Genomic DNA, 14,915 nt, shown 5'->3' with positions numbered 1-14,915 from the left:
GTCTGATTAGCACGCGTCGTCGCGTACACGCAAACCACGTGTCGGCCCTGCTACACCCCGCGAAATTATGGTCTGCATGCAATTGAAAAAAAAAAAAAATCGAAACATTATTTTCCATTTCCATACACCGATATCGAGAGTGACTAAACATTGCCCAAATCGTGTGCGATCGCCACCCCTTCTAATGTTTATGCATTTAAGTATTTACAACGTGTGATTTGCGATCGCGCCCGAAACGGCTTCTGTTTTATGTTCGAACGTGCCTTTTCCCTCCCCGCGATCTGTGTGCGAAGGTGTTTGACTGCATCCCTGGAATGTTGGTCACGCAGCGATCGCGCTGTCGTGATTACTAAATAAGAAGAGAGGTGGAAACGTGCCTGGCCTCGAACCGACGCGATCTCGCGTTCAAGGTGCGCACGATCAATTAGAGAGTTGACGCACCGCACCTGTTCGATTGAAATTCGATCCGGAACTTGATCTTGGGAGAGGACTAATTTTGTGATCTTTATTTGCAGAGTTCGCGTGAAGAACGAATCTCGAACCCGCACGGCAGCAGTAACAACGGCGGCGGCGGTAATAACAACGATGCATCCAACAATCTCACCGTACAAATCCCCCAGCAAACGCGATCGCTGCTGCGGCACTCGAACAGTATGTCCTCGAATCCGCACTCCAACTCGAGCTCGACGCCCGCCTCGCCGCATCTGCTGTCCAACAGCTCCAGTGGCCACTTACATCACACGCTATCGAACGGAGGATCGCTGCACCATCACTCGTCGCAGTACCAGAGCCAGTCGTCCGTGAGTTCACAGAGTTCGTCGATCATTTCGGCGGTGCCGCCGCTGCAGCGATTGCTCGAGGATCACCTCAGCAAACCGGCTCCGTACCAGATGATTGTGATACCAAACAGCGGGGGCTACTGGATCGATGGGACCGATCACGACGCCGGGTACGACATTCCGTCGCACGCAACGTGGCGGGTGGGAAAGATCGAGTCGGACGATACGGCCAAGTGCTACCGGCGGTTCTTTATCTCGCGGGAACACTCGAACCTGGTCGGTCACGATGACCAGCTGGGTCCGGTGCTGTTGTCGATCAAGTCCGAAAATGTTGCGAACCAAGATCATATCCGAATACTGCTCCGGCTACGAACGGGGACCATGCACGAAATCATTCCTGCGTCGTGTTTGGGATCGAATCCTTCTCCGATAAAAATGGCACGACTGCTGAACGATCAGATCAACGTTGACAGCTTCATGCCGGTGTTGTGTCCGAAGGCATCCACGTTGATCGCTAGCTACGACGAGCACGTGCTGGTCACGAACTTCAAGTTTGGTGTTTTGTACCAGCGGTACGGCCAAACGACGGAAGAGGAACTGTTTTGCAACAGTGATACGACACCTGCGCTGGAGGAGTTCCTCGATCTCCTCGGTCAGCGGATACGTCTGCGCGATCACAAGGGCTACCGAGGTGGACTGGACATTCAGAACGGACACACGGGCGATACCGCCGTGTACGAAGTGTTCAAAGAGCGGGAGATCATGTTTCACGTGTCAACCCTGCTTCCGTACACCGAGGGTGATCCTCAGCAACTCCAGCGAAAGCGTCACATCGGAAACGACATCGTTGCGATCGTGTTCCAGGAAGAAAACACTCCCTTCTCTCCGGCTATGATCGCGAGTCACTTCCTGCACGCGTTTATCGTTGTGCAACCGTTGGAACCAAACACACCCAACTGCCGGTATAAGATTTCAGTGACCGCCCGGGATGACGTCCCGTTCTTCGGACCCACCCTGCCCCAACCGTCAGTATTCAAAAAGGGACCCGAACTCAAAGAGTTCCTCCTGACCAAGCTGATCAACGCCGAGAACGCGTGCTACAAAGCTGACAAGTTCGCCCAACTCGAACTGAGGACGCGAACATCCCTCCTCCAGAACCTGGTCGACGAGCTGAAGGAAAAGACCCGGGACTTCCTCGGAGCCGACCTGCTCGGAGCACCCACTTCTCCAACTCCAGAAACGCCCAAATCCGAGGGCGGATTCACCGGATCGCGATTCATTGACACGGTTAAGAAGGCGCTGAACGCCCGTCTGCGATCGCAAAACTCCGACCCCACCAACGGAGTCGACTCCACCAACCCAAAGCATCACAACTCGATCAAGAAGTCCAAGGAGGTTTCCGAAGCGCCCTGCGGACCCACGGGACAGAATGTCAATGTAGGTTGATGATCTTTCCCAGATGTTCAGCAGCCTATTTCACGATCACATTTCTTTTCCTTCCAGATTGGTCGATCCCTGTCCAAGAGCAGCACGACGGGTTCGCGCAAGTCTCCAAACGATTCGGTGGCCTCGTCGCCGGACATTACGTCGCGTTGTTCGCTGAACCCAGGTGGCACGCTGAACAACAACAACACCAACACGGCCAACAACAACCATCACGGCGGCAGTGGCCATCACGCCGGAGCACACGGTCCGAAGGGTGGCAGTGGCAATAATAACAACAACAACAACGGACCGGTGGCCATGTCCGAGACGAGCGATGACTCCAGCCTGAACAGCGTCGATCTGGATCCAATGGGTAAGTTTGAGGTTATGGCACGGATTAACCCGATTGAACGCGCGCGTTTGGTGAAGACTAACAACAACGGCTAATGTTTGCTCTCTCTTTCTTTCTCTTGTCTCACACAAACACACTTTCGTTTGTAATTGCAAAATTGTCTCATTTTTCAAAAAAATAAAAAATATTGCGCATGATTTTTCACCCCAATTGGCCACTTATGATTTCTCGAAAACCCGATTTACGAACCAAAGTTTTCCCAAACGTAGATGCCGGCGCGACGTACATAGACAGTGACACCGGGCTGGAATCGATGTCGTCGGCGGACGCGACCACGAAGGCGTGCTCGCTGTGCCTGGACGGGGTGGACCGGGCGGAACGATCGACTAACGGTGGTGGAAGTGTGATCAGCGTGAGCGTCGGAACGGGCAGCACCGGTGGGGACAGCACGCGGGAACTGCGCAGCAGCACCGGAAGCAGTTCCGGAGGTGTGGTGGTCGGAGCGACGACGACGACGACGAGTGTGACAGGAGGAGGTGGTGGTCACGGATCGGTTACCGTCATAACGAGCCAGGGGGCGGTGGTGGTCGGGCCGGAGATTGTGCAACAGATGGATGGGTACAAGCAGGAAATTACCCGACTCAAGTGTGATAAGCTGGATCTCTTGAGGCAGAATGTGGTAAGTTGCATTTTAGTGGTTGAGAAAATTATCAAGGCAGGCCCTCTTGTAAACATTTGGTCCACTTTTCAATGAGATCAATATTTCGTCATCGAATGCCTACTACGATCATACATTTGCGACAATGACAGCGCTTGGATGTAACACTCCGTTGTTTCCGGAACAAATCTTCCCAACTACTCGAGGTCCTAAATGTCGTGACTGAAGCCCGATGTTTCACTTAATTTCACTATATTTCGGATAAGCTTTAAAAATGCGTCATTTCAAGCCCAGGCAAAACACACGACTGATTTATTTCTCGTTTACTCAGGCACACATCTTCTACTTTTCTTTCTTATCTGCGAGCAACTTTGCCCTTGTTTACCTTCTAGCTTCAGCTGTCAAAAACGCTGATTACACTCTAAACTGTGATCAGTCATACAAAGGGTAATATGACATCAAGCGCTGTCAGTCTCGTAATCTAGTACTCCACCAAAGCGATATAAAGAATAGGTCAGACTTGCAACCAAATAAGTTTTTTTCTGTTTTTATTGATTAGATTTTAATTGAAATTTGTGTCCAAATGTTGATTCTTGGCCTGCTATTCTATTTTTCTCTAACGCTAATGAGAACATAATTGCTCTGTCGAAAACGTTTCCAGCAAACTCAACAATTTAATCAATTTCATTTCACTCTTTCCCCAGACTTGCCAACGTGACATCAAGCGGCTCCGAGAGCGTGAACTATCACTGCAGGGTGATCTGGCGGCGGCCGGCAAGGAAATCCTCCGGCTACGTGACCTGCTGAAGGAGTACATGCCGGCGACCGCAGGTGAACCGATATAAAAAAGATAAGCAAACCAAAAACGAAGAAGCAGAATCCTCCTCCAAACGAAAGTATTTTTCTGGGACGAAAATTTTCGAGCTGAAGCGGCAGCGCAGCGCAAAATTGGCAAACACCACACACGCTATAATCGTGAGCATCGTCGTCGTCGTTGTTATTGTTGTCGCTGTTATTGGTCCGCCGAATCAATCGCAAACTTATGGAATACTACTTTCCACTCCTCATCATGAAGATGTGTACACTATGCTAGGAAGAAAAGCATATAAAAGTTATTATTTTTTGCCCTTTTTTGTGTATAAAGATGTTTATTATAATTTCTATTTATTTTAAAAGTACTGTTCACCCCCGCTCTTTACTTGGTAATCTCTCGTACGAACGAAGATGAACGCTACCTTTCATCTTCCGAAATCAAAGCTAATTTTAAGGCACAACTCACTTCTGGTATCCATCCCACCCCATTTCAAACAACTCTCGCCGAGACACTCGGATGAGATGCAGTCCCGGTCAAACGAAACTAGAACTCACTTTGTAAATAAATGTTTTAGAGAGTCTGCTGCTGTTTTCCCTTCTCGGACGCGGACCGGAAGGAAGACTTTGGCTAAATCAAAAAAGGAACGAGGAGGAAATGTGTGCGCTGTAAATGTCAATTACCTACATATTTATACACTGAGAAAACTTTAAACATGTGTAAACTGTGTGTGTGTAAGCATAATCAAATCAGAGAAGAGAAGATATTTTAACTGAAATGTTGTTCATTTTCTTATTCATTTTACGCAAACAGAAGTGCATGTGTAGGAGAATTTTAAAAATGTATTTTTTTTTTTCATTTTCATAATTACAAACACTCGACAATTATGGGCTATTAGTGGAGCGTGTGTGTTCAGTTGAACGAAGGCGAAGAGATTGCTAACCAAAACCAAAAAATAGTAAACGTTGATCGAAATATGGACATCAATCCGAATGCTACCAGATGTTTTATAAGATTTTAGTGAGTAGAATATAAACCAACAAAAGATACAAAACATAAAACAAGGAAATATCACATACAAACAAACCCACTTCAAAACACAGAGTAAAGGTAAAAAGCTACATGTGCAATACATAATTGAACAGACAAAAATTATGCCTTTTACCCGAAAACTTATGACAAAAAAAATCTATCTGAATTGAAGCTTGTGAATTTTGAATGACTTTAGAGAGAATAATACTAAAATAAAAGAAAACGTTTCAGTTTGAAATTTAGACTATCCCCTGTTTTAGATGAAATCTTTAAGAAATTGAAAAAAAAAAACAAAAAACAAAATAGTAACGAGGTATTAAAAAAACAAAAAATCAACAAGTATGTACGAAATACAACTGCCTTCTATTATTAACTCTCTACACTTATTAGAAATGTTTCCAATTTAAGACAAAAAAATAACGCCTAAAATCACCTTGAAACGTACTTTGAAAAAGAGACAAACCACGCATCCTTCTGCAAACTATCCGCGCGATAGACGAAACTTATTCAATGAATTGATACCAAAGTTAACAACATTCCCAAAAAATGAAAAAAAAAATATAAACCTGAATTTGTGAAACCTCTGTCCCTCTGTGTTACAGAAGCAAAAAACTCAAACATCACAAACAAGCCGCTTTTACTGTCACGTATTTGAACGAAAACCAAACAAGTAAAACAATAGATGTTGCCAACCGATATTGAGAACAAATCAACAAAAAGTAGATTTTGCACCAAAAAAAAGTAAACAACACACACAAACATTCTAATAAACAGTCACTTGATGTAAAACTGCAGCGTAAAAACAAAAACAAAACATAGCTACAAGTATTGTGTTAGTAAAAGTAAACGAACAGTGTCCGGAAAGTGTTTTGTGAGAGTAAAAACAGGTTGAAAATGGATTGACAAGGTTTGAACCACATCACAGCAGGAACAAATGCGACTTGAAAACAAAAATCGGATCTTTAGAAGAGAGAAAAAAAATCAAACAACCGCTGGAAAAAAAGAGAGCAGAGGAAATCTGAACTAAGGAATCATTTGGAAGCAAACAATGGAATAGACTATATATATTTTAAACATATATTAGAAAAATACGTCGATTTGGGTAATTTTCCTGAGAGTGGAACAAAAAAGAAATTCCTTGTTTATTCGCCCGACTGCGGCTTCGTCTTAATCTCGAGGATTTCGCGCTTCACGCCGCTCTCGCACTCCCACACAGTCTGGTGGGAAAAGTGTCCGTCCTCCTGGAGGGCCTTCTCGAACAGGCGAAGGCCACCGCCCACGCCAAAGTAGTACGTCTTTGCGGCCAGCAAGCTAGGGAATATTCGGGTTAAGGAAATGTAGTACTAGATTAAATTTTCAATGAATTGTTTCAATGATTTCTATAAAAAAACAGCTTTTATCTTTTTTAGCTGCCCAAAACATGATTTAACAATATCAGTTCTTAGTTTATCATTTTATTAAATTCAATTTTGAGAATTTTAAGATTTTTACAATTTTTCAGAATTTTAAGAATTTTTAAAATTTTGAAATTTTTTAAAATTTTAAGAATTTCAAAAATTTTAAAATTAAGTTAAAATTAGTTTTTTTTTTCTCAAAAATTATTTTCCCTAAAAGAGCACCTAGCGAGCAAAATCTAAACTTAGTAGCATGTACCCTCCCTGTAAAGGCTTATGAATTGATCTCAGTTGAAAGGTACTCCAAATCTCTAAATTGCAAATGTAACATCCTGGAGCAGAACTGGTAAAATCTAATAAACACTAATTGAATTGAATTGAATATAAACAACATTAAAATTTTTAAGCATTCTAAGAATTTTAAGAATTTCAAGAATTTAAAAATTTTAAGAATTTTAAGAATTTTATAAATTTTAAGAATTTTAAGAATCTTAAGAAATTTTTAGAATTTTAGAAATATTTAGACTTTTATTAATTTAAAGAATTTTATATATTTTGAAAATTTGGAACATTTTAAAAATTTGGAGAATTTTAAAAAATTGAAGAGTTGTAATAATTTTAAGAATTCTTCTTTAATTTTTTTTTATTTTTTAAAATTTTGGTTTTTTGCAAATTTTAAAAATGCAGATTTTTTGCTTTGATTATTTTATAATTTTTTAATTATTTTTAAATTTTTCAATTTTTTTAAGTTATTGAGTTTTTTTTGGATGTCTACAATTACTTTGGATTTTTTACGTGAGTTTTGGTGAAATTTATCCTAATCTGACCGTTGTCTTAAAACTGATTGCTTAGTAAGCTGGTACTACACCAGCAATCTAGTACTACAACAAGGCTACAATTATGCCAAATTCAAACAAAAGGATACATCACTCCGTCCGGCTTAAGCTTGCTCTTGAACAGCTTAATCAACTTATCGTAACTGTTGGTGCTGTAGATCGTCTCTGCGGTCAAGATCACATCGTAATGCGTTTCATCCTTCTCCACGAAACTGCCCCAATCTCCACAGTAAAACTGTGCCTCCGGCTTCACCGTCGAACTGCTGCTCGTCCCTTCCTCCGACTCTTCACCGCAGCAGTTGATCGAGTAGTTCTTCATCGTTACCTTTTCTATAACGTCTTTGTTCTGAAATGAAAAATCTTTGTTTTTCCGAACTTTATATTTTTATCACCCAACTCACATAATCTTGGAAGACCACCTTGGCCGCACCCAACTTCGCCGCCAAAATGCCCAAAATCCCCGAACCACATCCCAAATCCAGCACCGTCGCGCCCTTGAACAGCTTCGTAACCTGCTCCCGTTCCACCATCAGCTCCCCCAAATCGAACGTGCATTCCCACACTTTCAGTCCGCCCTCGTACTGTCCAGGAACCAGGTCGGAGTGGTCGTGTTCCGCCACCAGGACGTCCTGCGAAAGCTCTTCTTTGTCCAGCGACAGGCAGTTGATGTACTCGACCTGGATGTCAACACTGGCGAGAAATACGTGCAGGTGGTCTGGATCGATCGAGGTGCCGGAGCGGAGGTCGTCCGGTAGAGCTAGTTCCGAGCACTCGAACCATGTCTGCGAATCTTGAGAGGATTTCTCCTCTGGTAAAGTTGGTGTTAGTGTGTTGGTGACTAACCATTAGGTACTAACTTACCAACGACTTCCTTGGAATCCTCGTTGGATGGTTCACTTACTTTAAAACCGAACGTGAACATTGTGTATCTAATTTCGGAATCCAAAAAGGTTCGATCACAGTTGGCGATGACACACGTGCGATTTTAAATCAACACAAGAAGTTTGTTTGGTACGGGAGCTAAAGTGCCTAATAGTAAAGTGGAGACAAGGCTCTCTTTCACTCAATAACTCTGTATGGTAACTCATTTTTTGATCGTAGCGAATAATAAAATAAGCGAGTAGTATTGTAATTTGGTAATATTTCAAACACTTTTTTTTAAATAAATCATTAAAAAATATTACAGTACAATACGTTTTTATTACACTGAAATAAGGCCGTTGCAAATATTTTTCAAAGTTTATGTCGCTCCCCCCTTCAAAATTGGTCCGAAAAATCAGGGGGCAAAAAAATATTTTTTCAAAAAAATATCAAAATTTCAATAAAAATAGAAGTCTAATCAACTGAGAACAATCTAAAATGCCCTTTTCTGCATTGATAATCATATTTAACATGTTTGGACTCGCTTGAAAATATTTTGAACTTTTATGAAATTACAATGTACAGCACCGCAAAAACTTTTTGTTCTCGCAAAAATAAAATTTTCGTCAGTACTTAGAAATTTGGGAAATCAATGATTGCAAAACAACTGGACAGGTGTATGATGCATTTTAAAACACTTTTTTCGTTCAAATGTGGACACCGTGGCCCGTAATTTCAATTTTTAACTTTTGTTATTTTTTTGCCCCCCCTCGACTTTGATCAGAGTCGAGGGACATAAACTTCAAAAAATATTTGCAACGGCCTAAATATGATGAAAGATACACAAAGTCGAAATTTGTTAACAAATAAGGTGAATAATATAAGTTTTAAAATCTATATTTTAATATTACAGGGTACATTTATGGATTTTTTTTAAAGGTCATATCTAGATTAAATTTTCAAAAGGTCCTATCTGCATAGGAAACCCATGAGGGATAGGTTGTTTTGAAAATTTAATCTAGATATACACAACATTAAATGTTTTATTTTGTAGCTTTTTCGGTGTTTTTGGGTATGCATTATTCTTGCAGTAATTTAACTATTTTTTTTTGTTTTAATGAAAGTTTTTTAAATATATTTTCGAAATGTTGATTATTGTTGCATTGGCACGAAGCACCCGGAATAAGTCACGGAAGTAAGGCATAATGCAATGAATCGAGGTTTGCCAAGTGTATAGGAACTTGCAGATTCAACGCCGAAGTGCGACAACCGTACGGAGTTCCGTGCACCGAATGCACGGCCAGGATAACCAGTATCATGACGTTATTTGCTAATCATCCTCGCGCTCTCTAGTGAGCCTGCCGGAAATGTTGACCGTGGGGATGGTTTTCCGATGTTTTGCTTTTGGGCACCATCGCAGCGCAGCCCCCGACGCAAATGTACCGAGGCAGAGGATTGTGGTCCTGGATATAAAGATGAACGCAAAATTATAACCAACTTCCGAATCGGAAGTAGAAGTAAACCTACCTGTCAGGTGAGGCCGAATGTTCCGCAACGGCCGTTGATCGATCTCGAGGAGAGTTTCTAATTCGTACTGCTGCGGGAAAAAAAAAAACTGCTGCGGGAACCCGTTCCGAAAATGTCGACGAATGCACAGAAGATGCCTTCTCCCGACCTGACCAGACTAAAGAATCATAATAATGCAAAAGTCATGCGTGTGCATGAATGTTTGCGGTGCTCAAACAAGGGTGCTCATTTTTTGACAGATAATCGTAGGGTGCTCAGTTGCTCGTGTCCTTACTTTTTATTAGGTACTTTAGAAAATACATCTGCTTAACTTTTACTCATTTTCGAGTTAAGTTCACCTACCCTCGTTTGGTCGGTAAGGCAAAACAAGATGATCAAGCATGGGTGAACATTTTCAAAATTATAATAAATTTAGATAAATTACAGTTTTTGATGCAAATTAGTTGCATTTTTCTTATAAACCGATAACTAGATAAATCTGTGGGGTAAATCGGGACACAATTGGGTTAACACCTAAAACAATCATCTTGTAAAGAAGCACGAGCTAAAGTGCCTAATAGTAAAGTGGAGACAAGGCTCTCTTTCACTCAATAACTCTGTATGGTAACTCATTTTTTGATCGTAGCGAATAATAAAATAAGCGAGTAGTATTGTAATTTGGTAATATTTCAAACACTTTTTTTTAAATAAATCATTAAAAAATATTACAGTACAATACGTTTTTATTACACTGAAATAAGGCCGTTGCAAATATTTTTCAAAGTTTATGTCGCTCCCCCCTTCAAAATTGGTCCGAAAAATCAGGGGGCAAAAAAATATTTTTTCAAAAAAATATCAAAATTTCAATAAAAATAGAAGTCTAATCAACTGAGAACAATCTAAAATGCCCTTTTCTGCATTGATAATCATATTTAACATGTTTGGACTCGCTTGAAAATATTTTGAACTTTTATGAAATTACAATGTACAGCACCGCAAAAACTTTTGTTCTCGCAAAATAAAATTTTCGTCAGTACTTAGAAATTTGGGAAATCAATGATTGCAAAACAACTGGACAGGTGTATGATGCATTTTAAAACACTTTTTTCGTTCAAATGTGGACACCGTGGCCCGTAATTTCAATTTTTAACTTTTGTTATTTTTTTGCCCCCCCTCGACTTTGATCAGAGTCGAGGGACATAAACTTCAAAAAATATTTGCAACGGCCTAAATATGATGAAAGATACACAAAGTCGAAATTTGTTAACAAATAAGGTGAATAATATAAGTTTTAAAATCTATATTTTAATATTACAGGGTACATTTATGGATTTTTTTTAAAGGTCATATCTAGATTAAATTTTCAAAAGGTCCTATCTGCATAGGAAACCCATGAGGGATAGGTTGTTTTGAAAATTTAATCTAGATATACACAACATTAAATGTTTTATTTTGTAGCTTTTTCGGTGTTTTTGGGTATGCATTATTCTTGCAGTAATTTAACTATTTTTTTTTGTTTTAATGAAAGTTTTTTAAATATATTTTCGAAATGTTGATTATTGTTGCATTGGCACGAAGCACCCGGAATAAGTCACGGAAGTAAGGCATAATGCAATGAATCGAGGTTTGCCAAGTGTATAGGAACTTGCAGATTCAACGCCGAAGTGCGACAACCGTACGGAGTTCCGTGCACCGAATGCACGGCCAGGATAACCAGTATCATGACGTTATTTGCTAATCATCCTCGCGCTCTCTAGTGAGCCTGCCGGAAATGTTGACCGTGGGGATGGTTTTCCGATGTTTTGCTTTTGGGCACCATCGCAGCGCAGCCCCCGACGCAAATGTACCGAGGCAGAGGATTGTGGTCCTGGATATAAAGATGAACGCAAAATTATAACCAACTTCCGAATCGGAAGTAGAAGTAAACCTACCTGTCAGGTGAGGCCGAATGTTCCGCAACGGCCGTTGATCGATCTCGAGGAGAGTTTCTAATTCGTACTGCTGCGGGAAAAAAAAACTGCTGCGGGAACCCGTTCCGAAAATGTCGACGAATGCACAGAAGATGCCTTCTCCCGACCTGACCAGACTAAAGAATCATAATAATGCAAAAGTCATGCGTGTGCATGAATGTTTGCGGTGCTCAAACAAGGGTGCTCATTTTTTGACAGATAATCGTAGGGTGCTCAGTTGCTCGTGTCCTTACTTTTTATATACTATTACTATACTATTTATATACTATTAGGCACTTTAGTATTTTCGAGTAAACAAATTATGCGTGCAATGTTTTGATTGACTGCTTGTTATTGTTGATGCTAAACTTGCATCAAGTTCGAAGAAAAGTTTAAAACGATGTTTCTCTAATTTTAAGTGTTTTTTCCTCACTGTTCACAGCATCGAAATGCCGTCGTCGTGTTCCGTGCCAGATTGCGAACTAAAGTACGCCCATTCGGAAGACGTTTCGTACCATAAGTGAGTATTGTAAAAATCATCATTGAAAAATAAATCAATTATTTTGTCAAACTTCCTGTAGATTCCCTCTGAAGAAACCGGAACTACTAAGCGAGTGGGTCAAATTTACCGGACGTGACCCAGCCTGGGTTCCGAGCCGTTGGAGTGCCATCTGCAGTCGGCACTTCAAGCCGTCCGATTTCAAGGATTGCATTTACAGGTGAGACTGACTTAACACATTATTACCCCTTTGCTGACCATATTTACTAAAATTTGATGATTTATGTTGAATCAAAATTTAATGCATTTTTTTACGAAAAAGTGTATTTGAACAACATTCTACTTAGCAATAGCAACATCATAGTATGCCATTGCACTGCCTTGCTCTTAAACGTTTGGAACATTACTCAAATTAAAGAGGCCAGGCCTACTACTGAACTTTTAACGCAGATATGTTTCGTTGAATTTGAGCGCAACAACAGCACAATTCATTTTTTTTTATTTAATCTGGAGGCATTTGAAATAAAATTATTGTTTTAGGAAAAATCTGACCATCAACGCCGTTCCTTCCGTTCGAGTGAGACATCACACACCAATTTCGGAATTTATTGCCGGAAAGTGCGATGTCGACGAAGAACCTAAAACTCCTCACGAGGAAACGTTGCACGATACCCATTCGGATCAACCGGATGCGGAGACGGATCAGGATGATTATTCCGGTGGAGAGGAGACAAATCTGCTGGACATTACGTGTCGGCTGTGTGGAATCGTGTTTAGCAAGTGGTGTCAGGGATTGCTGGTGGATTTCCGGCCGCATTCCGTGGTCATTGGAAAGTGTTTGCCGTTCGTCAATTTGGAGCTGGTTCATTTTCCTGCGAAGGTTTGTGGCCACTGCCTGAAGGTCATCAACGGATTTTCTGCGTTTTATGACAGCGTTCAACGGGCTCAGGTTGATTTAGAGCTAAAGTACAACAATCGAGTGGATGAGCATGATCCGGTAGATGAGCATATTCTTGAAGCGCCCAAGATTCGAATCAAGCAGGAACCGATGGTCAACATCAAGGAGGAGGCAATCGAATCAAACATTCGAATCCGGGAGAATCCACTTCCGGAAACTCCGGAAAATACTCTCATAATCAAAAATCCAAACGTTGCCAGTGATAACAACAAAATTCTGGTGTTTAAAAATCAGAGTACTGAAAATCAGAACACGAAGCCAATGCCCAAAAACTGTGAAATTTTGGAGATCGTCAACCTCTACCCTCCAATTGTGGACATCACGAGCGCTACCATTCGGGAAGTTCAACCCTACGAAATCACCCTTCCTTCAATTTCAAATGCTCCATCGTTTCAATCAGCACCTCCCCAAATCATCAACCTTAAAACGGAAAACACAGCAGAGTTCGAAGAAGAATACGAAGACTACTCCGGATATTACGACTTTCAGCTGGCACTGAACACGCTAGATGAGCACAGCTATTCCAAGCTCCCAATCCAAGCAGACGACAACAAGGACGAAATCTTCCCCCATCTTCCGGAACCAATGGATCCCATTCAGCTGGGAGAATCCGGGACGGTTCAAGTCATCCACGTAGAACTTCCAGCGGTAACCTTCTCGTGCAAATCCTGCCATCATATCTTCCCAACCCGACTGAAGCTGCTTCGCCACCGAACCTTCTACTGTCCGTCGCGGAAGCGACCTCACTTCCGGTGCGTCTACTGTGCGAAAAAGTTCCCCATCCGAACCCAACTCCAAATCCATCTGGCCGCCTGCCATCGAAGGACCGCCCGGCGGAAGCATCTGGCCTCCAAGGCGAGTGCCGTCAAAAACGCTGTCCGACAGGCAACCACCAATCAAGCCGAACCGCAATCGACGACCCACCCCAAAACCTACACCTGTGATATGTGCGACCGGACGTACTCGCGGATGTCGAACCTGCGCCGGCACCAGCTCAGCCATCGACCGATGGAGCAGTGGAACCACAAGTGTGGCGTCTGCCAGAAGATCTTCGATAAGCTGTTCGACCTGAAGAAGCACTTTCAGCTGAGCAAGTGCGCTGGCAGTAGTGGCGGGGATGGCGGGTACGTGCTTCCGGTGAGGAGTGGTGAGGAAACGGGGTCGGTTCCGGCGCCGGAAGGCGCACTGGATCGACTGCTGTACGTTTGTTCGACGTGCAATAAGCAGTTCAAGAGTTATAACAGCTTAAAGGTGCACGAAAGTATCCACACGGGACTGAAGGCGTACATCTGCGAGACCTGTGGGAAGCGGTTCGGAGGGCAGATGAACCTGACCCAGCATCGGTTGACGCACACGGAGCTGAGGCAGTTTGCGTGCAAGTTGTGCCCGAAGGTGAGGGTTGCGGGAAAGTTTGGAAAATTTAGAAAGTTTAGAACATGGTTTATCTTGTAGGTTTTCAAACGGAGCGGTGGTCTGAGCCAGCATGTCAAATCGTTCCACATGAAAATCAAGCCGTACCAGTGTCCGGTTTGTTTCCGGGATTTTGCGCTCAAGGCTGATATGACCCGGTGTCGTCACTCGAAGCTGAAGGAGAATGGATAAGCATGGTAAGTCGAAGCTTGTGTTTTTGTTTTTGCAATATAAGAAGTCATTTTTACAAGATTGGTGAAAATTGGTTTCACATTTGATAGAAAAGTGAGAAATTCCCTTTTCAGAAAATTAAAAACTGGCACGTTGATTACAGAAAAAAAATAAAAACCTTGGAATATTATTTGACCTGGAATTTTCATTAAATCAAATTTTGATCTTATATCAAGAAGTTTTTTATGTTCTGCCAAATAATTTCGCTATTGTC

General features: G+C 42.0%; 3 protein-coding genes and 2 long non-coding RNA genes across 15 annotated transcripts in view; 2 read left to right on the top strand and 3 right to left on the bottom strand.

Annotated features, from left to right (window-relative positions):
- LOC6051858 (rap1 GTPase-activating protein 1) overlaps positions 1-6,133 on the top strand; it is a 158,385-nt gene extending 152,252 nt beyond the window's left edge. For 9 of the 11 annotated variants that reach the window (XM_038257251.1, XM_038257249.1, XM_038257248.1 and 6 more), the window contains 4 exons: positions 516-2,216; positions 2,283-2,577; positions 2,811-3,235; positions 3,919-6,133. In XM_038257251.1, coding sequence (XP_038113179.1) covers positions 516-2,216; positions 2,283-2,577; positions 2,811-3,235; positions 3,919-4,059 — 2,562 coding nt within the window. In that variant the 3' untranslated portion in view covers positions 4,060-6,133. The remainder of the gene's footprint in view (positions 1-515; positions 2,217-2,282; positions 2,578-2,810; positions 3,236-3,918) is intronic. The other 2 variants (XM_038257252.1, XM_038257257.1) reach the window with 1 other exon arrangement.
- Positions 6,121-8,294, bottom strand: LOC6051853 (histidine protein methyltransferase 1 homolog). The gene is made up of 4 exons (XM_001868182.2): positions 8,149-8,294; positions 7,689-8,095; positions 7,377-7,633; positions 6,121-6,368 (listed from the first exon to the last, which is right to left on the bottom strand). The coding sequence occupies exons 1-4, from the start codon at positions 8,207-8,209 to the stop codon at positions 6,200-6,202; spliced, it is 894 nt and encodes a 297-aa protein (XP_001868217.2). The 5' UTR covers positions 8,210-8,294; the 3' UTR covers positions 6,121-6,199.
- Positions 8,295-9,281: 987 nt separating this feature from the next.
- Positions 9,282-9,894, bottom strand: LOC119766969. Its single transcript, XR_005277236.1, has 2 exons — positions 9,676-9,894; positions 9,282-9,611 (listed from the first exon to the last, which is right to left on the bottom strand). It is a non-coding gene; the product is annotated as an uncharacterized LOC119766969 (long non-coding RNA).
- A 1,297-nt stretch (positions 9,895-11,191) lies between these two features.
- Positions 11,192-11,802, bottom strand: LOC119766968. Its single transcript, XR_005277235.1, has 2 exons — positions 11,586-11,802; positions 11,192-11,521 (listed from the first exon to the last, which is right to left on the bottom strand). It is a non-coding gene; the product is annotated as an uncharacterized LOC119766968 (long non-coding RNA).
- Positions 11,803-11,937: 135 nt separating this feature from the next.
- On the top strand, positions 11,938-14,724 carry LOC6051854 (zinc finger protein 271). Its single transcript, XM_001868183.2, has 4 exons — positions 11,938-12,123; positions 12,185-12,322; positions 12,643-14,452; positions 14,513-14,724. Exons 1-4 carry the CDS (start codon positions 12,053-12,055, stop codon positions 14,660-14,662), a joined length of 2,169 nt encoding a protein of 722 aa, XP_001868218.2. The 5' UTR covers positions 11,938-12,052; the 3' UTR covers positions 14,663-14,724.
- The last annotated feature ends 191 nt before the right edge of the window (positions 14,725-14,915 follow it).

Source organism: Culex quinquefasciatus, chromosome 2 (genome assembly GCF_015732765.1).
Source record: "Culex quinquefasciatus strain JHB chromosome 2, VPISU_Cqui_1.0_pri_paternal, whole genome shotgun sequence".
NCBI lineage: Eukaryota > Metazoa > Arthropoda > Insecta > Diptera > Culicidae > Culex > Culex quinquefasciatus.
The sequence above is the reverse complement of the archived record's forward strand: the minus strand, read 5'-3'. Positions and strand labels throughout refer to the sequence as shown.